Raw genomic sequence first — 25712 nt, 5'->3', positions numbered from 1 at the left:
GCCCCTCCCTTCGCCTAAGGTTCCCTTGAAAGCGGCGCCGCGCGGCTGCGAGAAGGCCTCATTGTCCAACTGGGGAGACAGAGTCTAGAAGGGCGACTCCCGCACTCGAGTACAGTCGCTGCAGCTGACCAAAGGTCCGCGGGTCTCCGCGCCTCTCCCCTCCCCCGCGGCCCCATTGTCTGCCTCGCCCCGCCCCGGGGGACACGTGCGCCTGCAGCTTCCAGAGAAGGAGAGCGCGGGGCGGCGGCAGCGGCGTGGACACCGCCTGGAACGGCTACGCTGCCGCGGAGCCGGGGGCGGGGGCCGGGCGCGCACAGACCGGTGGGTGCCCTCCGGGAAGCGGCGGTCGCACTCAGCTCTCACAGCACTCTGCCCCGCTAGTCCCGGACCAGGCAGGAATGGGGCGGGCGGGAGCTCGGTGGGGGTGGCGTGCGCGTGGTGTCGCGGTGGGGGTGGGGTGGGGCGGAGTGGGGAGATGCCAGTCTCCTGACAAAGGAGAACGAGTGGGACACGCTGAGCCGGCCCGCCCCGCCTGGAGGGTAGCGGGAGGGGTAGTGTCGGGAGGGGAAGGGGCGGGTCTTTCATTCACTTTCGGCCCCTCCGCCGCCGACGGAGCGGAAGGGCGGGGTCTCGTGCCCCCCCACCCCAACCCCGGGGCTGAGGAGCAGGGAAGGCGGTGCGGCCTGGGGGCGGAGCCCGCGGGCGCGCGTCCCGAGGCGTAGGCTACGTCGTCACGTCAGCGCGGGAGAGAGAAAGAGAGGAGCCTACTCGGCAGGGACTGGGGGATTGGGCCGAGAGTGCGAGCAAGCGAGGGAGGGAGTGAGGGAGCGTGCAAGCCAGAAGGGGAAAGGCGGCCACTCGTGCCCGAGGGACCGCAGACGGGAGTGGGAGCGGTGGGGGAAAAGAGCAGAGGACGGGAATAAGAAAGGCCGAGAGAAGGCGGACAGAGGCTAGTGGTAGTGGTGGTAGGGGGAGAAGGAGGAGCTGAAGGAGAACAGGGGCTGAGAGTGAGTGAAGCGGACGCGCGAGGGAGGGGAGGGAAGGGAAGGGGGGGTCACGCGGGGGCGCGCGCGCGCAGCGGGAGCGCGCTCGGAGGCGAGTGGAACTGGATCGGGTTTGCTGCCAGCGGCGTGAGCTTCGGCCGCCATTTTACAACAGCTCCACTCGCGCCGGACACAGGGAGCAGCGAGCACGCGTTTTCCGCAACCCGATACCATCGGACAGGATTCTTCCGCCTCAGCCCAACGGGGAGGTAACGACCGCCAGAACCTGGGTCTGGGAGGGGAGCTCCATGACATTGTGGAGTAAGCTGGGGGAGGGTGGCGCGGGGAGAAACCGGCTTTTCTGGAAAATGGATTCCTAGGGGGAGAGGAGCACGTTGACTGGGGCTGCCTGGGAGTAGGCCGCGGCCCGCGCAGCCACTTCCTCCTCTCCATGTGCTGCTGCTTTTCAGGCTTTGTCTGCGGCGCTCCGGGAGGAGGCGCCTCCACGGCCCCGTGGCTCTCACGGACCGCGAACGGCTTCAGAGTTGTTGCTGTCGTGGCGGTCGCCGCGGCGCGGGAGTGGGCGGAGAGGAGCGGGTCTCGTCCCGCTGCCGTGCGGCGAGCTTGGGCGGTGCTCATGGTCCCGCGGGCATTGGGCTGTTCGCGGAACGCCCTCACGCTGCTAGGTTGCGGGTCCGGCGCCGCAGTCACTGCACGGAGGGGTAAGGGGTGGAGACTTGCACCGTGCGCCACGGGTCACGTCTCGGCCGGGCGGGCGGCCGGGGGTCGCCGGTTCCCGGGGAGCGCCCGGGGCGGAGAGCCATGTGTCACGGCGGAGACGGCGGCGCTGGGGGGCGGGGAGAGCCTGTGGCCTGGCGCCGCAACTGCCTCGGTGTTAAGGGGCGAGATTGTGCTTCTGCAGCTTTCTGGGGGCTCCGATCGCTGCTTCGGGTTGATGTTGGGAACTGGTGATGGTCGTCTTGGTTTGGGACTCGTTGGGTTTCCGTTGAAGGAAGTTGTAGGACATTGGAAGGCGCAGAGCACGTGTTTCTAATGGGCTCCTGGCGGCCGCAGTGGTGAGACTGCCGCTCTGGGTGCGGAGTCAGGGGCGGGCTTTGGGGTGCGGGGTTGAAGGGTGGAGAAATTGGGTGGTGGGAAGGTGGCTTGTATGAGCGCTTTGTTCTTCGCTGGCTGTTGTTACCGATCTATAAGCGGCAGGCGGGAAAAGCGCGCACTTTGGGGGTTTATCTTTCAGAGAGACGAGCCCAGTTTTGCTTTCTCCACAAACACCTCATTTTCCGAATGGGCACAGCTGCATGTGGCACGCTGGCTCGTACCCGTACTGATAGGGCTGTATTTGTAATATGGTTTTTCCTAGGGAGTGTGAGCAGGTGAGTCAGGGGTGGTGCTAAGGAAGAATATAGTGAATCGGTCCTTCTGTGCCCTGTGCTCCAAATCTGGCTTGTCAGGCGATAGTGACTGTAAGGCTTTTTTAAAGGGAGGCACAGGCTAGCTGGTGTAGTAATGGTAGAGAAAGTAAAGATGGGGCTCTCATATTGTCCTCTATTCTTTTTGAAGATCCTAGTTTAATTTTGCTTATTGCGTTTGAACAGATCTCTGGAAACATGGCTACAGAACATGTTAATGGAAATGGTACTGAAGAGCCCATGGATACTACTTCTGCAGTTATCCATTCAGAAAATTTTCAGACATTGCTTGATGCTGGTTTACCACAGAAAGTTGCTGAAAAACTAGATGAAATTTACGTTGCAGGTAAGAACTAACACTTGCAAAATTACATTATGAAATTTTTCTATTGGATTTCTGGCTTTGAGCTAAAATAGCAACTTTTTGTGGTTTCCAATAAGTGTGGGAACTGGAGTTTTGCGTGTTGTGATGGTTAAGTTTGAAGTAGAGGTAAAGATGTATAGAGGGAGGGAAGAAGAGACTGTTAGGAACTAAAGGCTGGCTTGCATGCTGGCTTGATGAATAAGTCTATGACAGTAGCAACAGCTGCTAGATGTTGAGAACAGGCCATGGGACTTTTTGAGTATTCTTATAGTAGGATTCTTCTTAAATAACTTGGTAACCGTAGACTTGTTTTCTTGTCTTTTTGGTGTGGTTGTTACTTTTTCTGGTGGTATTTGAAATTGAGTAGAGATTCAGTTGTCATGCCTGGTACTTTGTTGGTTGATTTTAGGACTCGTAAGCCTATAAGCTGTGGAAATAACTAGTGTTCAGAGCTATCAGACTTTGGAGATAAAAGCTGTAAAAGAAGTTGGCTTATTATTGTAAGTGTGGTTGGTAGGGCTTATTTAGCTCAAGATGCAGTTCAGAGTGGCTCAAGTGTGTTTTTTTCAGATATAGATAAAGGGAATAGAAGAATTGTACAGGCACACATGTACTTGTATTGCCAACATGGTCTTTAGAAAATATTTTCCAAAAATATTAAAATCCGATAACTTTTATTTCTTCCAGGGCTAGTTGCACATAGTGATTTAGATGAAAGAGCTATTGAAGCTTTAAAAGAATTCAATGAAGACGGTGCATTGGCAGTTCTTCAACAGTTTAAAGACAGTGATCTCTCTCATGTTCAGGTAATGTTAATGTCAGTGTTAAAAGAATTAAAAAATTGAATAGTTTTGATACTGTCTGCTGAATTTTATTAGATTCAGATATGACTTGTTAAATATGAATGGAACATGTTTTTTGCAGAACAAAAGTGCCTTTTTATGTGGAGTCATGAAGACTTACAGGCAGAGAGAAAAACAAGGGACCAAAGTAGCAGACTCTAGTAAAGGACCAGATGAGGCAAAAATTAAGGTATGTCTTCTAAACTCCTTTTAGTTTTAAAGTCCTTTTAACTGTTTGCTGATTTTGATAAATAGTCCTTGGGTGTGAAATGGATGTATTTTTTTAAGATGTTGAGATAATTTATCCATCTTTCCTAATTCCTGTTTTTTAAATAGTTTCTTGCCTTTAACTATTTGTTTCTAAAGCAATTTGCTGTGAAGTTTATCATGTTATCCAGCTTCTGATGTTTAAATCTGTTACATTGATAGTCCCAATAAAAGATTTAAAGAAATAAACCTGTCAACTCTAAATTATTTTTTGAGAAGCTGCAAAGCCACCTTACTGGTAGTTGAATACTGGTGGAGAGTGCACATTCAGCAACTGTCTGCTTTTCTTAGGGAGTCTCAAACCCCAGTTAATTTAGAACGTTAGCCTAGCTGCCCTTCTCTTCCCTTAGTATGGATTGTTACATTATATCTAAAAGTAGTTTTAACAGTAAGATTGTTTAGTGTGGATATGTAAATGAGAAATTGAGGCAAGGAGGGGTAGGCTTTTTTTGGTTTAAGATCATACCGAACAGTGAATGGATTCAAATTCAGCTTGGTTTTGATCTTTATATTGGTGAGTTTTCTTATTTATAAACAGTGTGGTGATCATATTAGCGTTTGACCTGGTGTGATTTGTAGTGTGCCAGTGCTCTTGAGCCAAGCGTATGGTTTAAGAAAATCAGTTCAGGGTATAGGACTTGAGCATTGTTGTAATGGTGTGGAAACAAGGAAAGCCTAGAATATGGAAAAGATTGGAATAAGGAGTTAGCTGTTTGAATTTGGGGCTTTCACAGGTCCAGCTGTGAGTGAATTGAGTTTGATCTCTAAATCTAATTTTTCTTTAAAAATGGTATATAGTTGTCTCCATTGTAATTCAGTTGTTGTTAAGTAAGTCTACATTTGTGAGTTAGAACTTACTAAAATTTTTAAACTGTTCAATTTAGTCTGTGACTTTCAGTTTTTTTTTTTTTTGAGACGAGTCTGTCGCCAGGCTGGAGTGCAGTGGCGTGATCTTAGGTCACTGTAACCTGTGTCTCCCAGATTCAAGTGATTTTCCTTGCCTCAGCCTCCTATTTGGGATTACAGCCTGTGCCACCATGCCCAGCTAATTTTTGTATTTTTAATAGTGATGGGCTTCCCCATGTTGGCCAGGATGGTGTTGATCTCTTGACGTTGTGATCCACCTGCCTTGGCCTCCCAAAGTGCTGGGCATTACAGGCGTGAGCCAGCCACGGTGCCTGGCTGCTTAAATATTTAGTGAGACCTAAATTGTGGTGAGAAGGCATAGAGACATTTTTAGAGGAAATTTGGGGGGGAATCAGTTTTTTCTTCTTTTCTTTTTTGAGATGGAGTTTCGCTCTCGTTGCCCAGGCTGGAGTGCGATGGTGCAATCTCAGTTTACCGCGACTTCCTAGGTTCAAGCGATTCTCCTGCCTCAGCCTCCTGAGTAGCTGGGATTACAGGCATGCATCACCATACCTGGCTAATTGTGTATTTTTAGTAGAGACGGGGTTTCTCCATGTTAATCAAGCTGGTCTCGAACTCCTGATGTCAAGTGATCCCCCTGCCTTGGCCTCCCAAATTGCTGGGATTATAGGCGTGAGCCACCATGCCAGCCACCTCTTTGTTTTTTTGGATTGACAAAAAGTGTGGTTCATAACAAGGTTAAAAAAAATAATTCCTTTATAGCACAGGGATTACATGTGAGAAAATGGAAAGATGATAGGCTATTCGTTTAGTGTATCTTAGCAAGTTAAGGCATAACTTTTTATAAAACACAGTATTTTTGAAAAACATTTAGTGTCCTTTGAGTAGAAAATGTTAAAATCTGTCATTTTCAGAGATCGAAGTGATCCTAAATCTAACAGCATTTTGATAAATTTTGTCAGATGGCTAGTTTTAAGTCTCTCTTTATTTCAGAATGTACTAGCTTATAAAATTGGGTTTTGTTATTTAGAAAACCAATCTTGTGCTTCGTGCTGAAGGGGAATGATTCTTTACTTTTTCCTTCAGATAATGGAGGGGTCCTTTTTTTCTGTACTTTGCCTAAACTAAGGAGTTAACTGCTAATGCTCCAAGTAAATATGAGTTGTGTAAATTTTAGTAGTTTACTTTTTGAGAGCTAAAATGTAGAGGTTATGTAACGTTGCAATTTTATGAAGTTTTAAAAGTCATTTTGGCTGTTACTTTTTTTCTGAATGAACCATGCTATCCTGTGAAGTAAGGCATATAAAAGCCAAGTAATAGGAGTTTTTTTTTCTGTAGCTCTCAAGTTTCTCGACTTGGTTTGGGAAGTGTAATTTCTTCTGAGACTGGCACAATGCCCAGAATGGTAGTATGTACCTAGGAGTGGGGTTATAGGGAATTTATTGGGCAAGAGATCCAAACTTGGAAGATATTCAACCAAATTGGTTATAATCATTTTTTTAAAGGTGGTATTAACAGAGTAGTACATCCAGTCTTGAAAGTTGATGATGGATTGTTCTTAACTTATTGTTGTCCACTAAGCACACTATTCAGTAATTAAGTGGAGACTAGAAAATCATTTGAAAAAGACCCGGAAATTTTTTTTTTTTTTTTTTTTTGAGATGGAGTTTCAATCTTGTTGCCCAGGCTGGAGTGCAGTGGTGTGATCTCGGCTCGCTCTAACTTCCACCTCCCAGGTTCAAGCGATTCTCCTGCTCCAGTCTCCTGAGTAGCTGGGATTATAGGCATGTGCCACTGTGCCTGGCTAATTTTGTATTTTTCTTTATTTTGAGACGGAGTTTCACTCTTGTTACCCAGGCTGGAGTGCAGTAGCGCGATCTCGGCTCACTGCAACCTCCGCCTCCTGGGTTCAGGCAATTCTCCCTCAGCCTTCTGAGTAGCTGGGACTACACGCTCCACCGTGCCCAGCTAATTTTTTGTATTTTTAGTAGAGACGGGGTTTCACCACATTGACCAGGATGGTCTCGATCTCTTGACCTCGTGATCCACCTGCCTCGGCCTCCCACAGTGCTTGGATTACAGGCGTGAGCCACCGCGCCTGGCTAATTTTGCATTTTTAATAGAGACGGGTTCACCATGTTGGTCAGACTGGTCTCAAACTCCTAACCTCATGATCCACCCGCCTCAGCCTCCCAAAGTGCTGGAATTGCAGGAGTGAACCACTGCGCCTGGCCAAGACCCTGAAATTTTGATAATAATTTGGGAGTATAACAAGTACACGTTAAAGGGAAATTTTAAAACAGACATCAGAAACCTGTTTATGAGGGAACATGCCAAGATAATTGGAAAGATTTGAGCAAAATTGATATTAACTGCTAAATGTATGGGTGTTTTTTGAATTCAGTGTATTAATGACATTTGAACTTTTCAAGGCACTCTTGGAAAGAACAGGCTACACACTTGATGTGACCACTGGACAGAGGAAGTATGGGGGACCACCTCCAGATTCCGTTTATTCAGGTCAGCAGCCTTCTGTTGGCACTGAGGTAAAGCAACTAAAAACTTGTATCTTTTATAGTAAAATCACAGGTGTCTGGGTTCCTAAAGCAATTCTCCATGGTTTTTACTTAATATTTAATTTACAGATATTTGTGGGAAAGATCCCAAGAGATCTGTTTGAGGATGAACTTGTTCCATTATTTGAGAAAGCTGGACCTATATGGGATCTTCGTCTAATGATGGATCCACTCACTGGTCTCAATAGAGGTTATGCGTTTGTCACTTTTTGTACAAAAGAAGCAGCTCAGGAGGCTGTTAAACTGGTAAGTTGTCCTTTTTTTCCCTTCAGTTTTCACATTCACTGTCTTTAATATCAAGTTTTTTTCTTAGTTTGCCTAAGAGTTTACCAAACATTTTTTGAAGTACTGATTAGGCAGGTTTTTTTTTTTTCCCTCCCACATTCACTGTTCAAGCATTGTAGTGATACTCTTTGCATGTATAGTTGATTGGATTCAGCATCTAAAAGGTAGCATGGTAGAATTTCTAGTAATTTGTTTTTATAAACACCTGGCTTAGTGATTTTTTTGTCTGTTTAAATTTATAGGAATGTGAAAAGATTTAAGAAAAGTAATTGTAATAAGGGCTGTTATACTTCCTTGCCATACCTGGGTCATCCTTTTCTCTAAAATAATTCACAAAAGACACTGATGCATTTCTAGTTGATGAAATGAAGATTTTATGTTGAGTGGCAATATTTGATTTAAAAATACCAGATGTTAGGTAAGGACCTAGTAATTTTTCCAACTTTTTTTTTCTTTTTTTTTCTTTTTTTTTTTTTTTTTTGAGACAGTTTCACTCTCATCCAGGCTGGAGTGCAATGGTGTGGTCTTGGATCACTGCATTCTCCACCTCAGGTTCAATAAACCATGTGTATATAGGAGAGACTAAATTTCACCATGTTGGTCAGGCTGGTCATGAACTAACTCTTGACCTCACATGATCTGCCTGCCTCAACCTCTCAAAAGTGCTGGGATTGCAGGCATGTGGCACTGCACTCTGCCAACTCTTTTTTTTCTATATTGCTTGAATACTCCCCACTGGTATGCTTGATTGAATATGATGGTAGTTTAACAGTAAAAGAGTATGCTACCTGAAAGAATATTAAGTGTCTTTGCAAAGAGAATTGGGAATTTAGATAGTTCTTTGTAAATCATGACCCTTCTTAAGAGAGTGTTTCCTATTTTAGAGGGAATTCAGATTTACTGGTAATCTTTTGAGTTGTCAAAATTTTAATTTCAGCAGCTCAATTTGAGGGGCTCTTTAGAGCTCTAGAAAGAGGTACCTTAGCAATCCTTTAGTTTGTTTTTATGGTTTGTTTAGGTTTTATAGAGGTGGGGTCTCACTATCTTGATTCTGTTGGTCTTTTTTTGTTTGTTTGTTTGAGACAGAGTCTCTGTCACCCAGGTTGGAGTGTGGTGGCACAATCTTGGCTCACTGCAACCTCTGACTCCTGGGCTCAAATGATTCTCCTGCCGTAGCCACCAGAGTAGAGTAGCTGGGATTGCAAGTGGCATACCACCATGCCCAGCTAGTTTTTATATTTTTAGTAGAGACAGATTTATGTTGGCCAGGACAGTCTCGAACTCCTGACCTCAAGTGATCTGCACACCTCAGCCTCCCAAAGTGCTGGGATGTCAGGTGTGAGCAACTGTGCCTGGAAGGTTGGTCTTGAACTCATGGCCTCAAGCAGTCCTCCTGCCTTTGCTTCTAAAGTGCAAGGATTACTGGCATGAACCAACTCTCCTGGCCCAGAATCCTTTAATTTAATCTCCTATATAAAAGCATATAATATTTTTGCCAAGTAGCAATAAAGTAGCAGTAAATGAAAATGCAGAATGATTGAGCAATGAGGTATCTTACTACAGAAAGCTAATACAGTGGGCTCTCTGGACTTATGCATTCACAGTTCTAGCTAGCTGAGGATTGAAGATTTTCCCAGAAATCCCAATAAAAATAACAATATGCCAATGTATGGGAAAAAGTTTGTAGGTTATGTGTAAACACTACTCTGTTTTATTTAAGGGACTTGAGCATTCATGGTGTTTGGTATGGGTTCCTGGAACCAGTCTCACATATGTACTGAGGGACCACTGCAGAATTTAGCTAGTGGTGTCAGATCCTTTTTTTTTTAACATTTTGTAATTAAACTGACGCTGTAAGTTACTTAATTCTTGCTATCAAAATATACTAATTATGGTAGGTGATCACTATAACTTATGATTTGCAGAAACCTTATAGTAAAGATACATCATTAGAGGAAGATGGTTTATAATCCATTAGTAACAATGATTTTTAGTGCCATTAGACACTATGAAATGTTTCCGTTTGTGTAATTGCCTTATTTAATGAATATATTATGATCCAAATCATATTGCTGTAGGCTGTTTAGAATATAGTCTTATTAATGTAGTTTTAAAATATAATGGAGAAAGTTCTATGGATAGTCAAGCATCCCTTTTCATTGGCCTGGGAATTAACTCTCGTAAAACTTTTTACATTTCTTTCTGGGTTTCTCTGTTGTGATTTGAGTCCTTTTCTGGGGGCATAAGTATTTTGTACTACCTAATTAATAGGAGGTTGTGCATTTTGTTGCCATTTATTTATTTATGAATGAATGAATGAATGAATGAGATGGAGTTTCACTCTTGTTGTCCAGGCTGGAGTTCAATAGTGTGATCTCAGTTTACTGCAACCTCTGTCTCCCAGCTTCAAGTGATTGCCCTCACTCAGCCTCCTAACTGGGATTACAGGTACCTGCCACTACTCCCAGCTAGTTTTGTATTTTTAGTAGAGGCGAAGTTTCTCCATGTTGGTCAGACTGGTCTTGAACTCCCGACCTCAGGAGATCCACCCACCTTGGCCTCTCAGAGTGCTGGGATTACAGGCATGAGCCACTGAGCCTGGCCTTTGTTGCCTTTTAAAAAATACTTCCAGAGGGTGTGGTTTGTAATCCTAGAACTTTGGGAGGCTGAGGTGAAAGGAGGTGTGTGCCACCACACCCAGCTAATTTTTGTATTTTTAGTAGAGACGGAGTTTCACCATGTTGACCAGGCTGGTCTCAAACTCCTGACTGCAGATGATCCACCCGCCTCCGTCTCCCAAAGTGCTGGGAGTACAGGTATGAGTCACTGCACCCAGCCTACATTTTAGTAAATTGTTTTAAATTCTTTTTGATACAGGGTCTTTGTTGCCTTGGCTGGAGTGCAGTGTCGTGTCAAAGCTCAGTAACCTTGAACTCCTAGGCTTACATGATCCTCCTGCCTCAGCTTCCTAAGCAGCTAGGACCATGGGGGCACCACCATTCTAGGCTAATTTTTAAACTTTTATACAGGTGTTCTTGCTGTGTTGTCCAGGCTGGTCTTGAACTCTGCCTCAAGTGGTCTTCCTGCCTTGGCTTCCCAAATTGCTGGGATTACAGGCGTGAGCCACTATGCTTGGCCGTTTTTTTTTTTTTTAAAGTATGCTTTACTGTGGGTAGGATTTCGTGGATTTGTATTTAGCACAACAAAGGACTAGATTTTAGAGAAAGAAGTAATTGAAGCATTCTAGAGAAAATACAAATTTCAAGTTGATTGGATTTTTTTTTTTTTTTTTTGCTACTTTGTATTCATTTGTGGAAATGTATACACTTTTTTTCTAAGTATATTCCTCAAGGGAACATACTTTGGAAACTGTCTCTACTGTGTTACATTTTGAGATTGTACTTGTTACAATTCTACCCAAAGTGAATTTTTAATTGAAGTGTCATTCTAGTTATATATAACTAAATGTTGGGCAAGTAGCTCTTGCCTCCTTTGCGTTATTCATATATAGATTAGACAAGATTGAAGCATCTCTGTTTCTTTCTGAGTGGAGAAATATCTTAGGTTGAGATAGTTTTAGGTATTTGGTATTGTTGTTGATACTGATACAGCAATGATTAGTTTTCTAGGTTAGGAAGTATTGTAGACCATGTTTCTATGTGGACTTATAAAAATGGGTTAATTGATGTTAACAGTTGAAGAGGCATGAAGTTAGAAGCAACTGCAAGTTTGTTTTGAGATGGAGTCTTGCACTGTCACCGGGCTGGAGTGCAATGGCTCCATCTTGGCTCACTGCAGTCTCTGCCTCCCAGCTTCAAGCGATTCTCCTGCCTCAGCCCTGTGAGTAGCTGTAAGGCGCATATCACGATACCTAGCTGACTTACATATTTTTAGTAGAGATGGGATTTCACCTTCTTGGCCAGGCTGGTCTCAGTCTGTTGACCCCGTGACCTGCTCGCCTTGGCCTCCCAAAGTGCTAGGATTGCAGGCGTAAGCCACTGTGCCTGGCCGCAACTGCAGGTTTCTTACGTGATCCTAATTCTGGCTAACATTGACCTTTATTTTGGGGAATGAAAAAAAATCTTATTAGTAAATGATGATAATTAGCTAGGGAAGCAAGATCTAAACTTGTGAAAAGGTTAATAGGTACTGCTTGAGTGCTTGTTAAGGGACAGGAACTTTGCTAGATGCTACATTATTACCTTTAAATTCTGCCTCAACAACCCTTTCTGCCAGGTAAGTGGCATTATCTTCCTTCTGTAGAATACTTAATAGATTTGCCTGAGGCCATATGGCTAAACATCCCAGCCCTTGTTTGGCGGGGAGTTTCTTTAGCTGGGATCCCTAGTGTTAATTAGACATAACGATTTAAGCTAACTGTAAAAGTTACATGTCACCAAGTAGCCTGATACTTTAAATTATGTAGTGGTTTAGGTAGTGTAAAGAGTTAAGGAAGTCATGTCTGTTGCCAAAATATTTTAGCGTCTAACAGTTTTTATCATATTTGCTGCTATTACTGTAGTCTAAGGTAGCATTTGTACCATTCAGTCTATTGAAGAAGCCATTACTGTAGTCTAAGGTAGCATTTGTACCATTGAGTCTATTGAAGAAACCTAACTAGTCTCACTGCCTTCCGTTGCCCTTTTTATATCCGGCAGCATTGGTTAGATCACAACATTCCTATGCTGAAAAATGACTTACAAGCCCTATCCAGGCAAGTTCCTTCTTACCTCTCTTTCCCCACTCTTCCTCTTAATTACCCTTTCAGCCAAGTCACACTGTCACCAGGCTGGAGGGCAATGGTGTTGTGTGATCACAGCTCACTGCAGCTTCTGCCTCCCGGGTTCAAGCAACTCTCCTGCCTCAGCCACAGAGTAGCTGGGATTACAGGTGTGTACCACCACACCTGGCTAATTTTTGTATTTTGTAATTTTTATATTTTTATCTTTATTAACACAGAGCTAATAGTGACTATGTTAGAAATGGGTTTTTGCCATGTTGGTCAGGCTGGTCTCAAACTCCTGGCCTCAAGTGATCTGCCTGCCTCTACCTCCCAAAGTGCTGGGATTGCAGGCATGAGCCACCGTGCACAGCCAAGCCATGGCCATTTTAATTTTAAGGCTGCCTTCTGCTGTTCTGCTGTCATAGGGGTTGAAAGCAGCCCATTTATGGCTGATGCTTTCTTTTCAGTCAGGTAGAAGACTTTTTGTGACATTGAGCACCCTACTACCCAGTTGCCCCATGACAATATCCTAAGAATGGTAAAATAGATACTATGTGGTGACTCATGACTGTAATCCCAGCACTTTGGGAGGCTGAGGCGGATGGATCACCGGGGTAGGGAGTTCAAGACCAGCCTGACCAACATGGAGAAACCCCTGTCTCTACTAAAAATACAAAAATTAGCCAGGTGTGGTGGCTCATGCCTGTAATCCCACCATTTTGGGAAGCCAAGGTGGATGGATCACCTGAGGTCAGGAGTTCAAGACTAGCTTGGGCAACATGGTGAAACCCTGTCTCTACTAATACTACAAAAATAAGCCAGGCGTGATGGCATGCACTTGTAATCCCCACTACTTGGGAGGCTGAAATAGGAGCATTGCTTAAACCCAGGAGTTGGAGGTTGTGGTGAGCTGAGATCGCCCCATTGCACTCCAGCTTGGGCAAGAGGAGTGAAACTCCGTCTCAAAAAGATTTTGCTTGGATGATTTTTTTTACTTGTAATTTTTTTTTTGAGTTTGTGGATTATTTACATGTTGTTCCCCATTAGAATCTATGTTTTTTTCTCTCTCTAATATTCTGATATTTAGAACTGTGACCCATTATGTAGTAGGTGCTGGATAAATTATCTGACTAGCTGACTGGTGCTATCTAATATTCCTGTATAGCTCATGAACCATTTTGCTGTTTTAGTAGCCTCAGTTTGCATTTCTGTGCTACACTCTGCCCTAATGATTAGGGTAAATAATAGGTGGTGATGTTTTCTTACCTCACCGCACATGTTGATTTAAAGACCATGAAGGACGGTAGGCAGGTGTGTGTTGCTGAATTGGAGCCCAAGACCAAGTGATGCTGCAATTCAATGATAGTCTTACTATCCTGATGAAATGCTAATAGCGTCTATGTTATAAACATTGGAATAGATGAAATCTATTTGCACATTACAGATTAACAATTTTAATAGCTCTGATGGTTTTATTCACCAAATTGGTCGTGTATACCGTCATAATGTGTGTACAGCCTTTTTTCTTTCTTTTTTTTTTTTTTTTTTTTTTTGAGACAGTTTTACTCTGTCATCCAGGCTGGAATGTAGTGGTACTACCTCTGCCTCCTGGGTTCAAGTGATTCTCTTGTCTCAGCCTTCCAAGTAGCTGGGACTATAGGAGTTCACCACCATGCCCGGCTAAATTTTTTTTGCATTTTTAGTATGTTGACCATGTTGTCCAGACTGGTCTCAAACTTCCAACCTCCAGCGATCCACCTGCTTTTGCCTCTTGTACAGCCATTTTGATGAATGCAATTAACAAGATGGGTTCAGAAATATTTTAGTAATAATTTAGCATGAATAATTGTGTTGAGCATAAAAACTTTTACTGCAGATACACAGTTTAAGAGAGCTTACAGAACATGAGAGACTACTCATTCCCATTTTGTCAAAATGGGAGCAAATGGTGCGAAGGGTAAAGGAAGATGAAGGGAGACTGGGTTAGGGTTCTCAGAGATGGCTTTGCAGTAAAGAGGTTTGAGCAACACAATGAAGAAAAAAAGTGCATCTAGTTGAAGCAGTGTTTTGTGGAAATAAAACTTGTAATAAAATCAGTTCCAGGCGATCATATGGGGCTAAGCTGCATAGGGTGCTCCCCCACCTAGTGGCATGATGTAAGTGGCTGAATAATGATGGTTATTTGAATAAAGAGAACAAAGGCCAGGAGAAGGGTGGCAGCAGTGGAAAGGAGAGAGGTCAAAGATTTTGAAAGAGAAATGAAAGGCTATATAGTGTTATGCTCTAAGTTGTATTCCAGTTTTTATCAGTGATTGAAATGGAGGTGTAGTTGGACTGCTCATGATGTGTTTGGTAACTTGAATCTGCATGCAGGGATTAATACCTTGGATGACAGGATCTGAAAAATTTTTGATCTCCTGGGAAAGAAAGTTTGTATCTATCAAGATGGAATTGACAAAAGTTAAGTATTTACACAACTAGTTTAACAAGTAAGCTGTGGTGTCAGTCAGTAATGTGGTGTGGTTGGTTGCCAAATAAGCTAGGGTAACATGGACATGTTAGAGTGGTATGGTGTCTAGAAGTGGAATATTAGTAATAAGCTCCAGTTTATTCTAGACTTCTGTTTCAGTCTACATTTACAATATTGTGTTAGAATGTCACTTTTTAGTGACACTTGAGTGTCAGTATTTCTTGGGGTTACTTGAGTTTGCTACTATCAAGGAAGAAATGATTAACCAAGCATAAAGAACAACTGAGTCCTGTGCATGTGTGCCAGGTGTATGAAATTCTGTCATTTGGGGGAAGCATATAGGTTTGTTTAAGGAAGTAGATTTTGGCTCAATGTGAAGAACACTTTATAATTAAGAAATCTTTACGCTGGGTGCTGTGGCTCATGCCTATAATCCCAGCACTTTGGGAGGCTGAGGAGAGCAGGGTCACCCGAGGCCAGGAGTTTGGGACCAGCCTGACCAACATGATGAAACCCCCTCTCTACTCAAAATATAAAAATTAGCCCATCATGATGGTGGGCGCCTGTAATCCAGCTACTCCAGAGACTTGAGGTGGGAGAATGGCTTGAACCCAGGAGGTGGAGGTTGCAGTGAGCCAAGATCATGCCACTGCACTCTGGCCTTGGCAACGATGATGAACAAAACACACACAAGAAAACTTGAAACAATTAGAGGTAACAGAGTAAACTGGCTCTCCAATGAAAATAAATCATTAAAGGAGCAAAGTAAGGAGACTCTATGGTTATATTGTCCAGCTATAACAAAAGCAGTATCTAGAAATTAATGCTTCCTGAAGCAACAGTCCATATATGGATTACACATGCTTTTTTGTATGTATATTTGAATTGCTTAAGCTTTCTTACTCTAATGCCATTCAATCAGCTTAAAAAAAAGTATCCCGGCAGATACTTGAGCTAGATGGAGAATGGGGCAATAGAAAAAACAAATGTGAATAAGAGATTCTAATTTAATACTAGTAAACCCTAACTCAAGAGGTAAGTGTATCAGGACACTACAGTAGTATCAAAAATGAGCAAAAAAAAGGTCTCATCTTTCCTACTCTAGAAAGATTGGCCTTAAGTTCGTTTAAAAAAATCTAGCTTTCAAGCTTAGTACCCCAGTGAGATGGACCAAATAGGAAATGAAGAGTAATTATCATTAACGTGAGGTGTCAGGTTTTTTTTTTTTTTTTTATTAAGACAGAGTGTCTGTTGCCAGGCTGGAGTGCAGTGGCACAATCTTGGCTCACTGCAACGTCTACCTACCAGGTTCAAGCAATTCTACTGCCTCAGCCTCCCGAGTAGCTGGGACTACAGGCACGTGCCACCACACCTGGCTACTTTTTCTATTTTAGTAGAGATGGGGTTTCACCATGTTGGTCAGGATGGTCGTGATCTCGTGATCCACCCACTTCGGCCTTCCAAAGTGCTGAGCACACCCGGCGAGGTTTCAGTTTTTAAGAACATGGTAGTACAGTCTGGAACATTGCTGTTACTGAAGCTCAGAATTTTGTCCCTTTTTTTCCTTCATAGTCACCAAATTCCCGGAAATTTAGCAATTCAAAATTGGAATCTGATGCAGAATAAGTTGCTCAGTCCTAACTTCTCAGCAAAGCCACTATCTCCAAAGCCGTCCACATTAAAGATTTCTTTTTTTTTTTTGTTCTGAGACCAAGTCTTGTTCTGTCACCCAGGATGATTGTGTAGTGGCACAATCTCATCTCACTGCGACTTCCCCCTCCTGGTTTCAAGCGATTCTCCTACCTCAGCCTCCCTAGTAGCTGGGACGACAGGTGTGCACTTGGCTAATTTTGTATTTTTAGGCTAGGCTAGTCTTGAAGTCCTCAGGTGATTCGCCTGCTTAGACCTCTGAGTGCTGGGATTACGGGTGGGAGCCACTACCACACCCGGCCATCTTCAGGTTTTTTAAGTGAAAAAAATGTGGGTAGAGAGGAATCAGCAGTTTATAAGTCCTGCTAAATCTTTCTGTTACGTTGTTCAGAGACCACAGCTTTCCTTTATACTTTCTACCTACTCTGCCTTGGCTAAATTGATCAGCATCAGGGCTAGTGATGATTGATAGGGAGGAAGAAAGTGGTCTTTCTGTAGATAATAATGGAAGCAGTCATTAATAATTTGAAGCGGCATTGTTAATATTGACGGTTAATGGAAGTGTTGCCTCTGTTGTCTTGTCCTTCCCTCATAGACTTCTTACAAGGATTTTGGTTTCTCTCAATGGTGTCTTTTCTTGGTAAAACTAAGAATTCAAGTTTTTGTTACAAGATTTTCAGAGTTAGGTATTTTCTTGTAGTTAATAGCTCCTGCTCTTAGAACATTTAGAAAACATCACTTTCCCCCATTATACTAAAATTGGTCACTCCCAAAATAACTGTTTTTGCCTTTAAACTTGGTATTTTTTCCCACCTTTTTCTGATATTTTAATTGTTTTTGTTAATTACTAGAATTACTGACTTCATGACCAAATTAAAAACCACTGTTGTGTCGCTAAGGCTTGCTGCTTGATGCTAGATTATAAGACTCTAGGGAACGTACATATTTTAAAGTGATTTATTTTGTTCTTAGTTTACTTTCATTTGTTAAATAAGGCATTGTAATCTACTTGTCCATAATTCCAGGCAATGATGGATTCAGCCATAGCTCTGCTATTTTCAGGTAACACATTTCTGCTGTTAAACAATTATTAGTCTAATGGAAGAGAAAGACATGAATGCTGTATGAGAAAAAGTATATGGCATGATTTTTCAACCTCAGCATGGCTGATCTTTTACACCAGATAATTTTTTGTGACAGGCTGTCTTCTGAATTATAAGATGTTTATCAGCATCTCTGGCTTCTACCCACTAGATACCATTAGCAAGTCCCTGCTTCTTCCCAAATAGTGACAACCAAGAATGTCAAATGTCTTCTGGGGTGTAAAATCATTCCTGTTCAAAACTGTTGGTCTGTGTTAACACAGAAGGGTGTCTTGTTGACCTTTATAGGATTTATGGATTGAAGTATTGGGTGGTTGAACTCAATTTACAGGTATCCAGAGGAATTTGTATGGTGGAAGTATCAGGGAAGGGAGTTTCTTCAGAGCTGTAGGAGTATAAAAACTATGCTTGAGAATTGATATAAAAAGGTATTTGAGAGAGAAAGGAGAAGTAGCAAGAGTGATCTTTTTAATGTTTTTAATATTGTGCTTCTGGCTTTCAACGTAGAGAACTAGAGATAAACCTGGGATCAGGATGGCCATGCAGTTTAATAGCCTGTACGTAATAGTGGGGTAGGAAGCAAGAAATTGTTCTGAACTGGAGGTATGATGGTATTTGAACTTTATTAAATTTTGATTATCTGGAGGTGGAGAAAGGAAAGACTTGACTTTCTGAATTACATATGTTTTTTTCTGTTACACGTGATGTACCTAGCAAGAAAAGGCATGATAGCAAGAATGGTTCTTATGCTGTAAGGTGGTTCTATAAAGTTGTATGAATATTAATGTTAGTTATTTAGTTTGTGTAGCTCCACGTGTAGAATAGATTTTGAGGTTAAGTGCAGGAGGATTAATCAATAATTATTGCTGCTGCTGCTGCCATTTTTAGTGACATAAATTCTGAGGCAGTTTTAACTATGTAACCCATATATAATCCACTTTTCCAGGTAACTTGGATACTTTTGAACTTGGGTTTGTAAATAATATTAATTGGTAGATTTGTCACTTCGATACATTGCGTATTGACTCTGCTTTATGATAATCTGTGGGGTATGGTTAATTAAAAATTTACTTTTTGCTATAGTTTTAAAGTTGTTTATATATACTTTTGCCATAACCAATCTTCTTTCTCCTTCATAACTTTATTATGTGCATAATGAAAATGAAATGGGGAAAAAGTACAGTTGGATTCAGAAATAAAAGCTGTTTTTTTAGACTTAAATATTTGAAGCCCAAAATTTCTTATTGCCTCTTTTAATAAGAGGAAGGGAAAATGGAAAAATAGATTAAGGTGCTGGTTAACAGAAAGGCAGAGATTTTGCTGGTCTTGGAATCAGTTTTCGTTGCATGAGGATAACTGGTTGACGAGATGAATTTAAGAAAAAGTTATTGAGGAACTGGCAATTTTTTTATTTAAGCTGCTGCAGATCTGATTTCTAATTAATCAAGTTTCCTAAATATAAAGGATTTAGTAACTTTTTTTTGCATTAAACTGGTTCACAAACTTGTTAATGGGTCTTGTCAATATAATTGGTTTCTCAGTCTATAATTCCCTTTTATGGGAATTAAGGTACACTACTTTTTAAAGGATGGTTTGCTCTTGTGTATCTTTTATAGTAAACACTTCTAATTGGATATTATAAGTGATTTAAATACATGATGCACTTTTTCCCCTTTCAGTATAATAATCATGAAATTCGTTCTGGAAAACACATTGGTGTCTGCATCTCAGTTGCCAACAATAGGCTTTTTGTGGGCTCTATTCCTAAGAGTAAAACCAAGGAACAAATTCTTGAAGAATTTAGCAAAGTAACAGGTAAGTTGGATTTATTTGGAATGAGGTGCAGCTTTTAATAATGAAGATAATAGCCTATTTCTGTGTGTCAGGCATTGTTCTAAACACATTTTTTGACTCATCGAATCCTTACTACAACTTGATGAAGTATAGATAACCCCATTTTTCAGATTTGGGAAATAACTTGCTAAAAGTTGTACAGGTTAGTAAGGAATGCAGCTGGGATTTGAATTTATTCTGCAAAATCATTGTTCTTTCTGTGTTTTGGAAGATTGTATTTCTTTGTGTGTTCTTTCTTTAGGTGTTGGTGTTCTTGGTAGAATTGTATGAATAATGATTTGATTTTCTTCAAATTACAGGAATAATAAGTATTGCCATAAGCAGAATTTCTTTTTTCTTCTGTTTTTTTTGAGACAGAGACTCGCTCTGTCACCCAGGCTGGAGTGCAGTGGCACTGCAACCTACACCTCCCAGGTTCAAGTGATTCTCCTGCCTCAGCCTCCTGAGAAGCTGGGATTACAGGTGCGTGCCACAACACCTGGCTAATTTTTGTATTTCTCGTGGAGATGGGGTTTCACCATGTTGGCCAGACTGGTCTTGAACCCCTGACCTCAGGTGATCTGCCCTCGGCCTCCCAGAGTGCTGGGATTACAGGCATGAGCCACTGCTCCCGGCCCATAAGCAGTTTATACATTGTCAACATGGTAACATTTTTTTGAACTGTAAAACATCTTTTATAACAACTTTTAAATGACATGTTGCTTTTATTAGAAAATATTTTTATCAGCCTACATTGTTTAACAAATTATCAGTCAGTTATCAACCTTCAGGATCATTGCAAATTTTTATACAGTACACATTTCATTTCAAATAAAGCCATTGATATCGAAGGCCAGAGAAGTATTTTCATAATAAGAAAAATATCTAGCCATATATGATTTATACTGCCTTTCTCTTGTAACAGTTATATGAAAATTTTTATTTGTCTCTCTGATTTAATTAGTGGAAGCAAAAATAGTCCTTAGGTCTAATTAAAAAGACACAATTTCTTTCCATGGAGATTTGTGTTGAAAAACTCAGAAACAATAGATTAGGAAAATAATTTAGACCTGTTAATTGATAGTCTTTTATAAAGATGTCTAGTGAAGAAAAGAGATGATTATCCTGTTTGATATTTAAGAAGGATTTTAGAGAAATAAATTATTTGATTCACTTGTATTTGCTAGTTATTTCATCTAATTTCCCTGGAATGGTTGCTTACTTGCAGAGGGTCTTACAGACGTCATTTTATACCACCAACCGGATGACAAGAAAAAAAACAGAGGCTTTTGCTTTCTTGAATATGAAGATCACAAAACAGCTGCCCAGGCAAGGCGTAGGTTAATGAGTGGTAAAGTCAAAGTCTGGGGGAATGTTGGAACTGTTGAATGGGCTGATCCTATAGAAGATCCTGATCCTGAGGTTATGGCAAAGGTAATGATAGTCAAGTTAAAAATCTTTTTTGACGGATGACTGGGAGAAGGGTGGAGGTGGGGGCAGAAAACATGAAATGAATTATATACATTTTTATATTGTTATTTTTTATATTTTAAGACAGAGTCTTGTTCTTGTTGCCTAGGCCGGAGTGCCATGGTGCAATCACGGTTCACTGCAACCTCTGCCTCTTGGATTCAATTGATTCTCCTCCCTCAGTCTCCCGAGTAGCTGGGATTATACAGGCACCCGCCACCACACCTGGCTTATTTTTGTTATTTTTAGTAGAGCTGGGGTTTCACCATGTTGGTCAGGCTGGTCTCGAACCCCTGACTTCAGGGGACCCACCCACCTTGGCTTCCTGAAGTGTCGGGGTTACAGGGGTGAGCCACCATGCCTGGCCCTGTATACATCTTTTTAAAACCATATTTTTAGAGTTGAGAGAAATGTTATTTACTAAGGGAATAGGGAGCTCAAACTGGAAATACCATGTGCCTGGAAAGTGAAGGTAGTAATTGATTCATGGATACTTAGCCATAATTGTATAGCTATCACAATCTTACAATGAAGTTGTTAGCCTAGATGCTGTAGACGGTTCACTTCCATTTTTGTGTGGTTAAGAGCAATTTTAGTTTTTGAGAATGGTACCATCAGCTGACATGGTTTTGGGGTTAAAAGTCCTACTCCTAAAAATGACTTGTACTGAACCTAGCAGAGCTGCTTGTAGTTATATTTAGCCATTATTAGGCATCCTGGGTTCAGCAGTCAGTGGAGTCATTCTATGAGAATAAACATCTCTTGAGTCAACACTTCATTACACACTAGTCAATAATTTGCGGTTATTTGTTCTATCCTTTGCCCCCTTTTTTTGTAAGAGACAGGGGCTAGTTCTGTTGCCCAGAGCTAGAGTGTAGGGGCATGATCATAGCTTATTAGCCCCAGACTCGAGATCTTCCCAAGTAGCTAGGACTGCAGGTGTGCACCACCACACCTGGATAATTTTTAAGAAAAAGTTTGAAGAGACAGAGTGAATCTCCCTGTGCTGCCCAGGCCCGTCTTAAAGCTCTCAGCCTAAAGCAATCCTTCTCCTTCCCAAAATGCTGGGATTACAGGCATGAGCCAATCCCCCTTTATTACTTAGAGGTTAAGTGTCAGATACCACTAGTTTAGTTAAATGGAGGGTAATGTGAACTGCCAGGAGAACTATGAATATTGTTGAAGGATAAATGGTTTTAGAGGACAGAAAATAATTGGGATTCTTTCTTCCTCTGGCCTATAAAGTCTGGGTTAGCACTTCAGATTAGCACATTCAGATGGTATTCAGGGATTTTACAAGGAAGTGATAATGTTAGTAAAAAGGTTAAACTTTGTAGTTATACTTTGTGAAGCTTTCAGGATTGAGGGAACAGTTTATTTTAGTAATATTTTTATTAGTCCTTCCCCCTTTAAGATTTCAAAGCAGGCTCTAATTAGTTTTGACCACTTGGGTTAAGTGTTAAACATTTCAATAGCTCTCTTAGAGGGCATGGTATTTACATTCTTAGGAAAAGATGATTTTTTTTTAATGCAAAATAATTACTTATTACTAATGTAGCCTAGAGTCTACGTATTCTTTTTCATAGACTTCCTTAGAGCTGTTTTAGGTTTACAGCAAAAAACACAGAATTGCCTTATGATTTCTGCCCCCTACACAGGCACAACCTCCCTCACTGCCAATATCCTGCACTGGAATGGTACATTTGTTAAAACTGATGGATGTAGATTGATCACCTAAAATCTATAGTTTACATGAGGTCTCACTCTAGATGCACATGCCATATTTGGAGAAATGTATATCCATGTTTCCACCATTATAGTATTCTACAGAATAGTTTCACTACCCTAAAAACCCTCTGTGCTCTCCTAAGTCATCCCTTCCCACTCAACCCCTGGCAGTCACCGTCTCCATAGTTTTGCCTTCTCAGAATGTTAGATAGTTGGAACCATATATATAACCTTCACATTGGCTTCTTTCTCTTAGTAATAAATAAAGTTCCTCTATGTCATTTTGTGGCTGGCTCTTAACTCATTTTTTTCTGTCAGTTACAATATTGTGTTCTGTAAGTGCCACAGCTGTTCATTCTCCCACTGAAGGACATCTTGGTTTCTTTCAATTTTGGGGATTTTTTTCTTTTTTGAGACAAAGTCTCGTCTGTCACCCAGGTTGGAGTGAAGTGGCGCAATCTTGGCTCATTACAGCTTCTGCCTTTTGGGTTCAAGCATTTCTCATGTTTCAGCCTCCCAAGTAGCTGGGACTGTAGGCATGTGCCACCACACCCAGTTAATTTTTGTATTTTTTTTGTAGAGATGGAGTTTTGCTATGTTGGCCAGCCTGGTCTCAAACTCCTGACCTAAGGTGATCTGCCTGCCTTGGCCTCCCAAAATGCTGGGATTACAGGAGTGAGCCATTGCGTCTGGCACATTTTTGGCAATTGGGAATAAAGCTGCTATAAACATCCCTGTGTAGGTTTTTGTAGTGGGTATAAGTTTTCAACTTTGGGTAAATAGTAAGGAACAGGATTGCTGGGTCAAAGGGGCTGTACCATTTTGCATTCCCACCAGCAATGATTGAGAGTTTCTGTTGCTCTACATTCTTACTGCGTTTATAGTGTTTTGGATTTTGATCATTCTAATAGTTTTAACTTGCAGTTCCCTAATGACAGATTATATTGAGGTCTTTGCCATCTGTGTATTTATTTGAGGTCTTCCAACCTGATATAGCAGTTCTGCTCCTTGATATTTACCCAAGGAATTGAAAGCTGTTTTTTATATGGACATTCTTCTAATGGATTGTGATTTAACTTTTCAGGGTGGGGTGGTGACATCTTAGAAATTGAACTTTTTGGAAATAATACAGGGAGGTTTTTTCTTCCCCCTAGGTAAAAGTGCTGTTTGTACGCAACCTTGCCAATACTGTAACAGAAGAGATTTTAGAAAAGGCATTTAGTCAGTTTGGGAAACTGGAACGAGTGAAGAAGCTAAAAGATTATGCATTCATTCATTTTGATGAGCGAGATGGTGCTGTCAAGGTAAATACGGTGGAATTATAGGAATCTAAATCAGACTTAACAACTTCAGTCATTTTAGAATCTCAGGATATTTTTACAAATTGGTTTGACACTTGGAAGTCTATGGAATCCATTCAAACTAACCTTTTGGTTTTAGTGACCTTGGCAGTTTTCTGAGTAAAAATGAAAAATAGTTGAGCTGCATCTTTAAATAAAATTATCTGACTGCCTGCATGAGGCTTTCACTTGTCCTTCCAACATTAATGATAAATGATTTTCTTTAAATGAATTATTGTCTGAAAGGCCTATTTTTATATTGACTATCACATAATTTTTTAAGGCTATGGAAGAAATGAATGGCAAAGACTTGGAGGGAGAAAATATTGAAATTGTTTTTGCCAAGCCACCAGATCAGAAAAGGAAAGAAAGAAAAGCTCAGAGACAAGCAGCAAAAAATCAAATGTGAGTGAAATTTGTATACTTAAAAATTACATAAATTTTAATATTGATATACTAATTGGAAAATAACAGGCGTTGATCAGACATGTTAAACAAATGCAGAACACCTCTTTTAAAGACTTGAAGGCTTTGAGAGTCATAAACACCAATGAACTATAAAAGTGTAAAAGTGTTTATTGAGCTCTTGCTGTTGACCATATATTCTGTTTCTGAAAATAATCAGAATTGTAAATAACTGGAATTTTGGTAAATTGGCAAAATGAAAAGTCTGTCTTTTTTTTTCTTGGCTGGGATGGAGCCTCACTCACTGAGGATGGAGTGCAGTGGCACTCCTTTGTCTTACTGCAACCTCCACCTCCTGGGTTTAAGTGATTCTCCTGCCTCAGCCTTCTGTGTAGCTAGGTTACAGGCGTGAGCCACAGTGCCTGGCTAGTTTTTGTATTTTTTTTTTAGTAGAGACAGGGTTGGCCAGGCTGGTCTTGAACTCTTGGCCTCAGGTGATCCACCTGCTTTGGCCTCCCAAAGTGCTGGGATTATAGGTGTGAGCCGCTGTGCCTGGCCTGTGTCGCATATTTTCTACATATTTTATGGAATGTGCTCCTGAAAATGTGTTAAATATTAGCTGTTAAATGTCTTAATATGTTTGGTTTAAGGGTGGAGAGAGGGCTTTTTCTCTGAGAAGTAGGAAATGTTAAATCTCTATTCATGTAGACTGGTTCTTTGCCAGTAGTGTCCCTTGCCACCCTAAGGGATGGATGGATTTTGAAATATAAATGACTATTGAAATTATAATATAGTAGTATGATAAGAAAACAAGTAGATGTGTAGTGAGGTATACTAACTGGGGAGACCTTTTTAGATAATCTGTAAGTAGGTATCTGCTTAAGACTGAAGGAAACTTAGTTTGGGTAAGAATTGAAGTTAGCTCTTAAAAAGAAGCAATTTCTGAGAAGAGGGGAAATGGTTGATGAATGTGAGAACAATAATCACTGTTAATACTATTTTAATACTATTCAAGGCTAGTTCTCTGCTCTGTATGGGATTCAAAAGAAGAGGAGGATGCTTCAACATATTTTAATTACTTCATAACCAGGGAGTTAAGTTCTAGTTTCTGCAGATAATTGTGCAGTTGGACAAGTTGAACAATTTCTGAGCCTCAATTTTTTCAATTCTAAAATGGGATCAGACTAAATTATGTAGTAACTCTTGTACTGTGATTATCCAAGTGTGACTCATGCTTGTTCCAGGACCAAAGAAAATATACTTCGTAGGTTTGATGATAGTGTAAAAGAGGGACGACTACAAAGAGTTAGTTTTAATGCTCTATTTTCCAAACTCTCGGATATACTAAAGGCAGTGTAAAATAACTTTTATATTTCTTT

General features: G+C 41.3%; 1 protein-coding gene across 8 annotated transcripts in view; it reads left to right on the top strand.

The window, feature by feature from the left end:
• The first annotated feature begins 222 nt into the window (after positions 1–222).
• Positions 223–25712, top strand: part of SYNCRIP (synaptotagmin binding cytoplasmic RNA interacting protein) — a 34556-nt gene continuing 9066 nt past the window's right edge. For 3 of the 8 annotated variants that reach the window (XM_078369743.1, XM_035296274.3, XM_017971242.4), the window contains exons 1-10: positions 223–321; positions 2597–2756; positions 3462–3580; positions 3699–3806; positions 7183–7296; positions 7396–7572; positions 19237–19372; positions 20619–20824; positions 23743–23892; positions 24212–24333. In XM_078369743.1, coding sequence (XP_078225869.1) covers positions 2609–2756; positions 3462–3580; positions 3699–3806; positions 7183–7296; positions 7396–7572; positions 19237–19372; positions 20619–20824; positions 23743–23892; positions 24212–24333 — 1280 coding nt within the window. In that variant the 5' untranslated portion in view covers positions 223–321; positions 2597–2608. Of the gene's footprint in view, positions 322–727; positions 1253–2596; positions 2757–3461; positions 3581–3698; positions 3807–7182; positions 7297–7395; positions 7573–19236; positions 19373–20618; positions 20825–23742; positions 23893–24211; positions 24334–25712 lie in introns of those variants that run through there. The other 5 variants (XM_008994736.5, XM_002746784.6, XM_008994735.5 and 2 more) reach the window with 2 other exon arrangements.

Source organism: Callithrix jacchus, chromosome 4 (genome assembly GCF_049354715.1).
Source record: "Callithrix jacchus isolate 240 chromosome 4, calJac240_pri, whole genome shotgun sequence".
Classification (NCBI taxonomy): Eukaryota; Metazoa; Chordata; class Mammalia; order Primates; family Cebidae; genus Callithrix; species Callithrix jacchus.
This window is presented reverse-complemented; position numbering and strand designations above follow the sequence as displayed.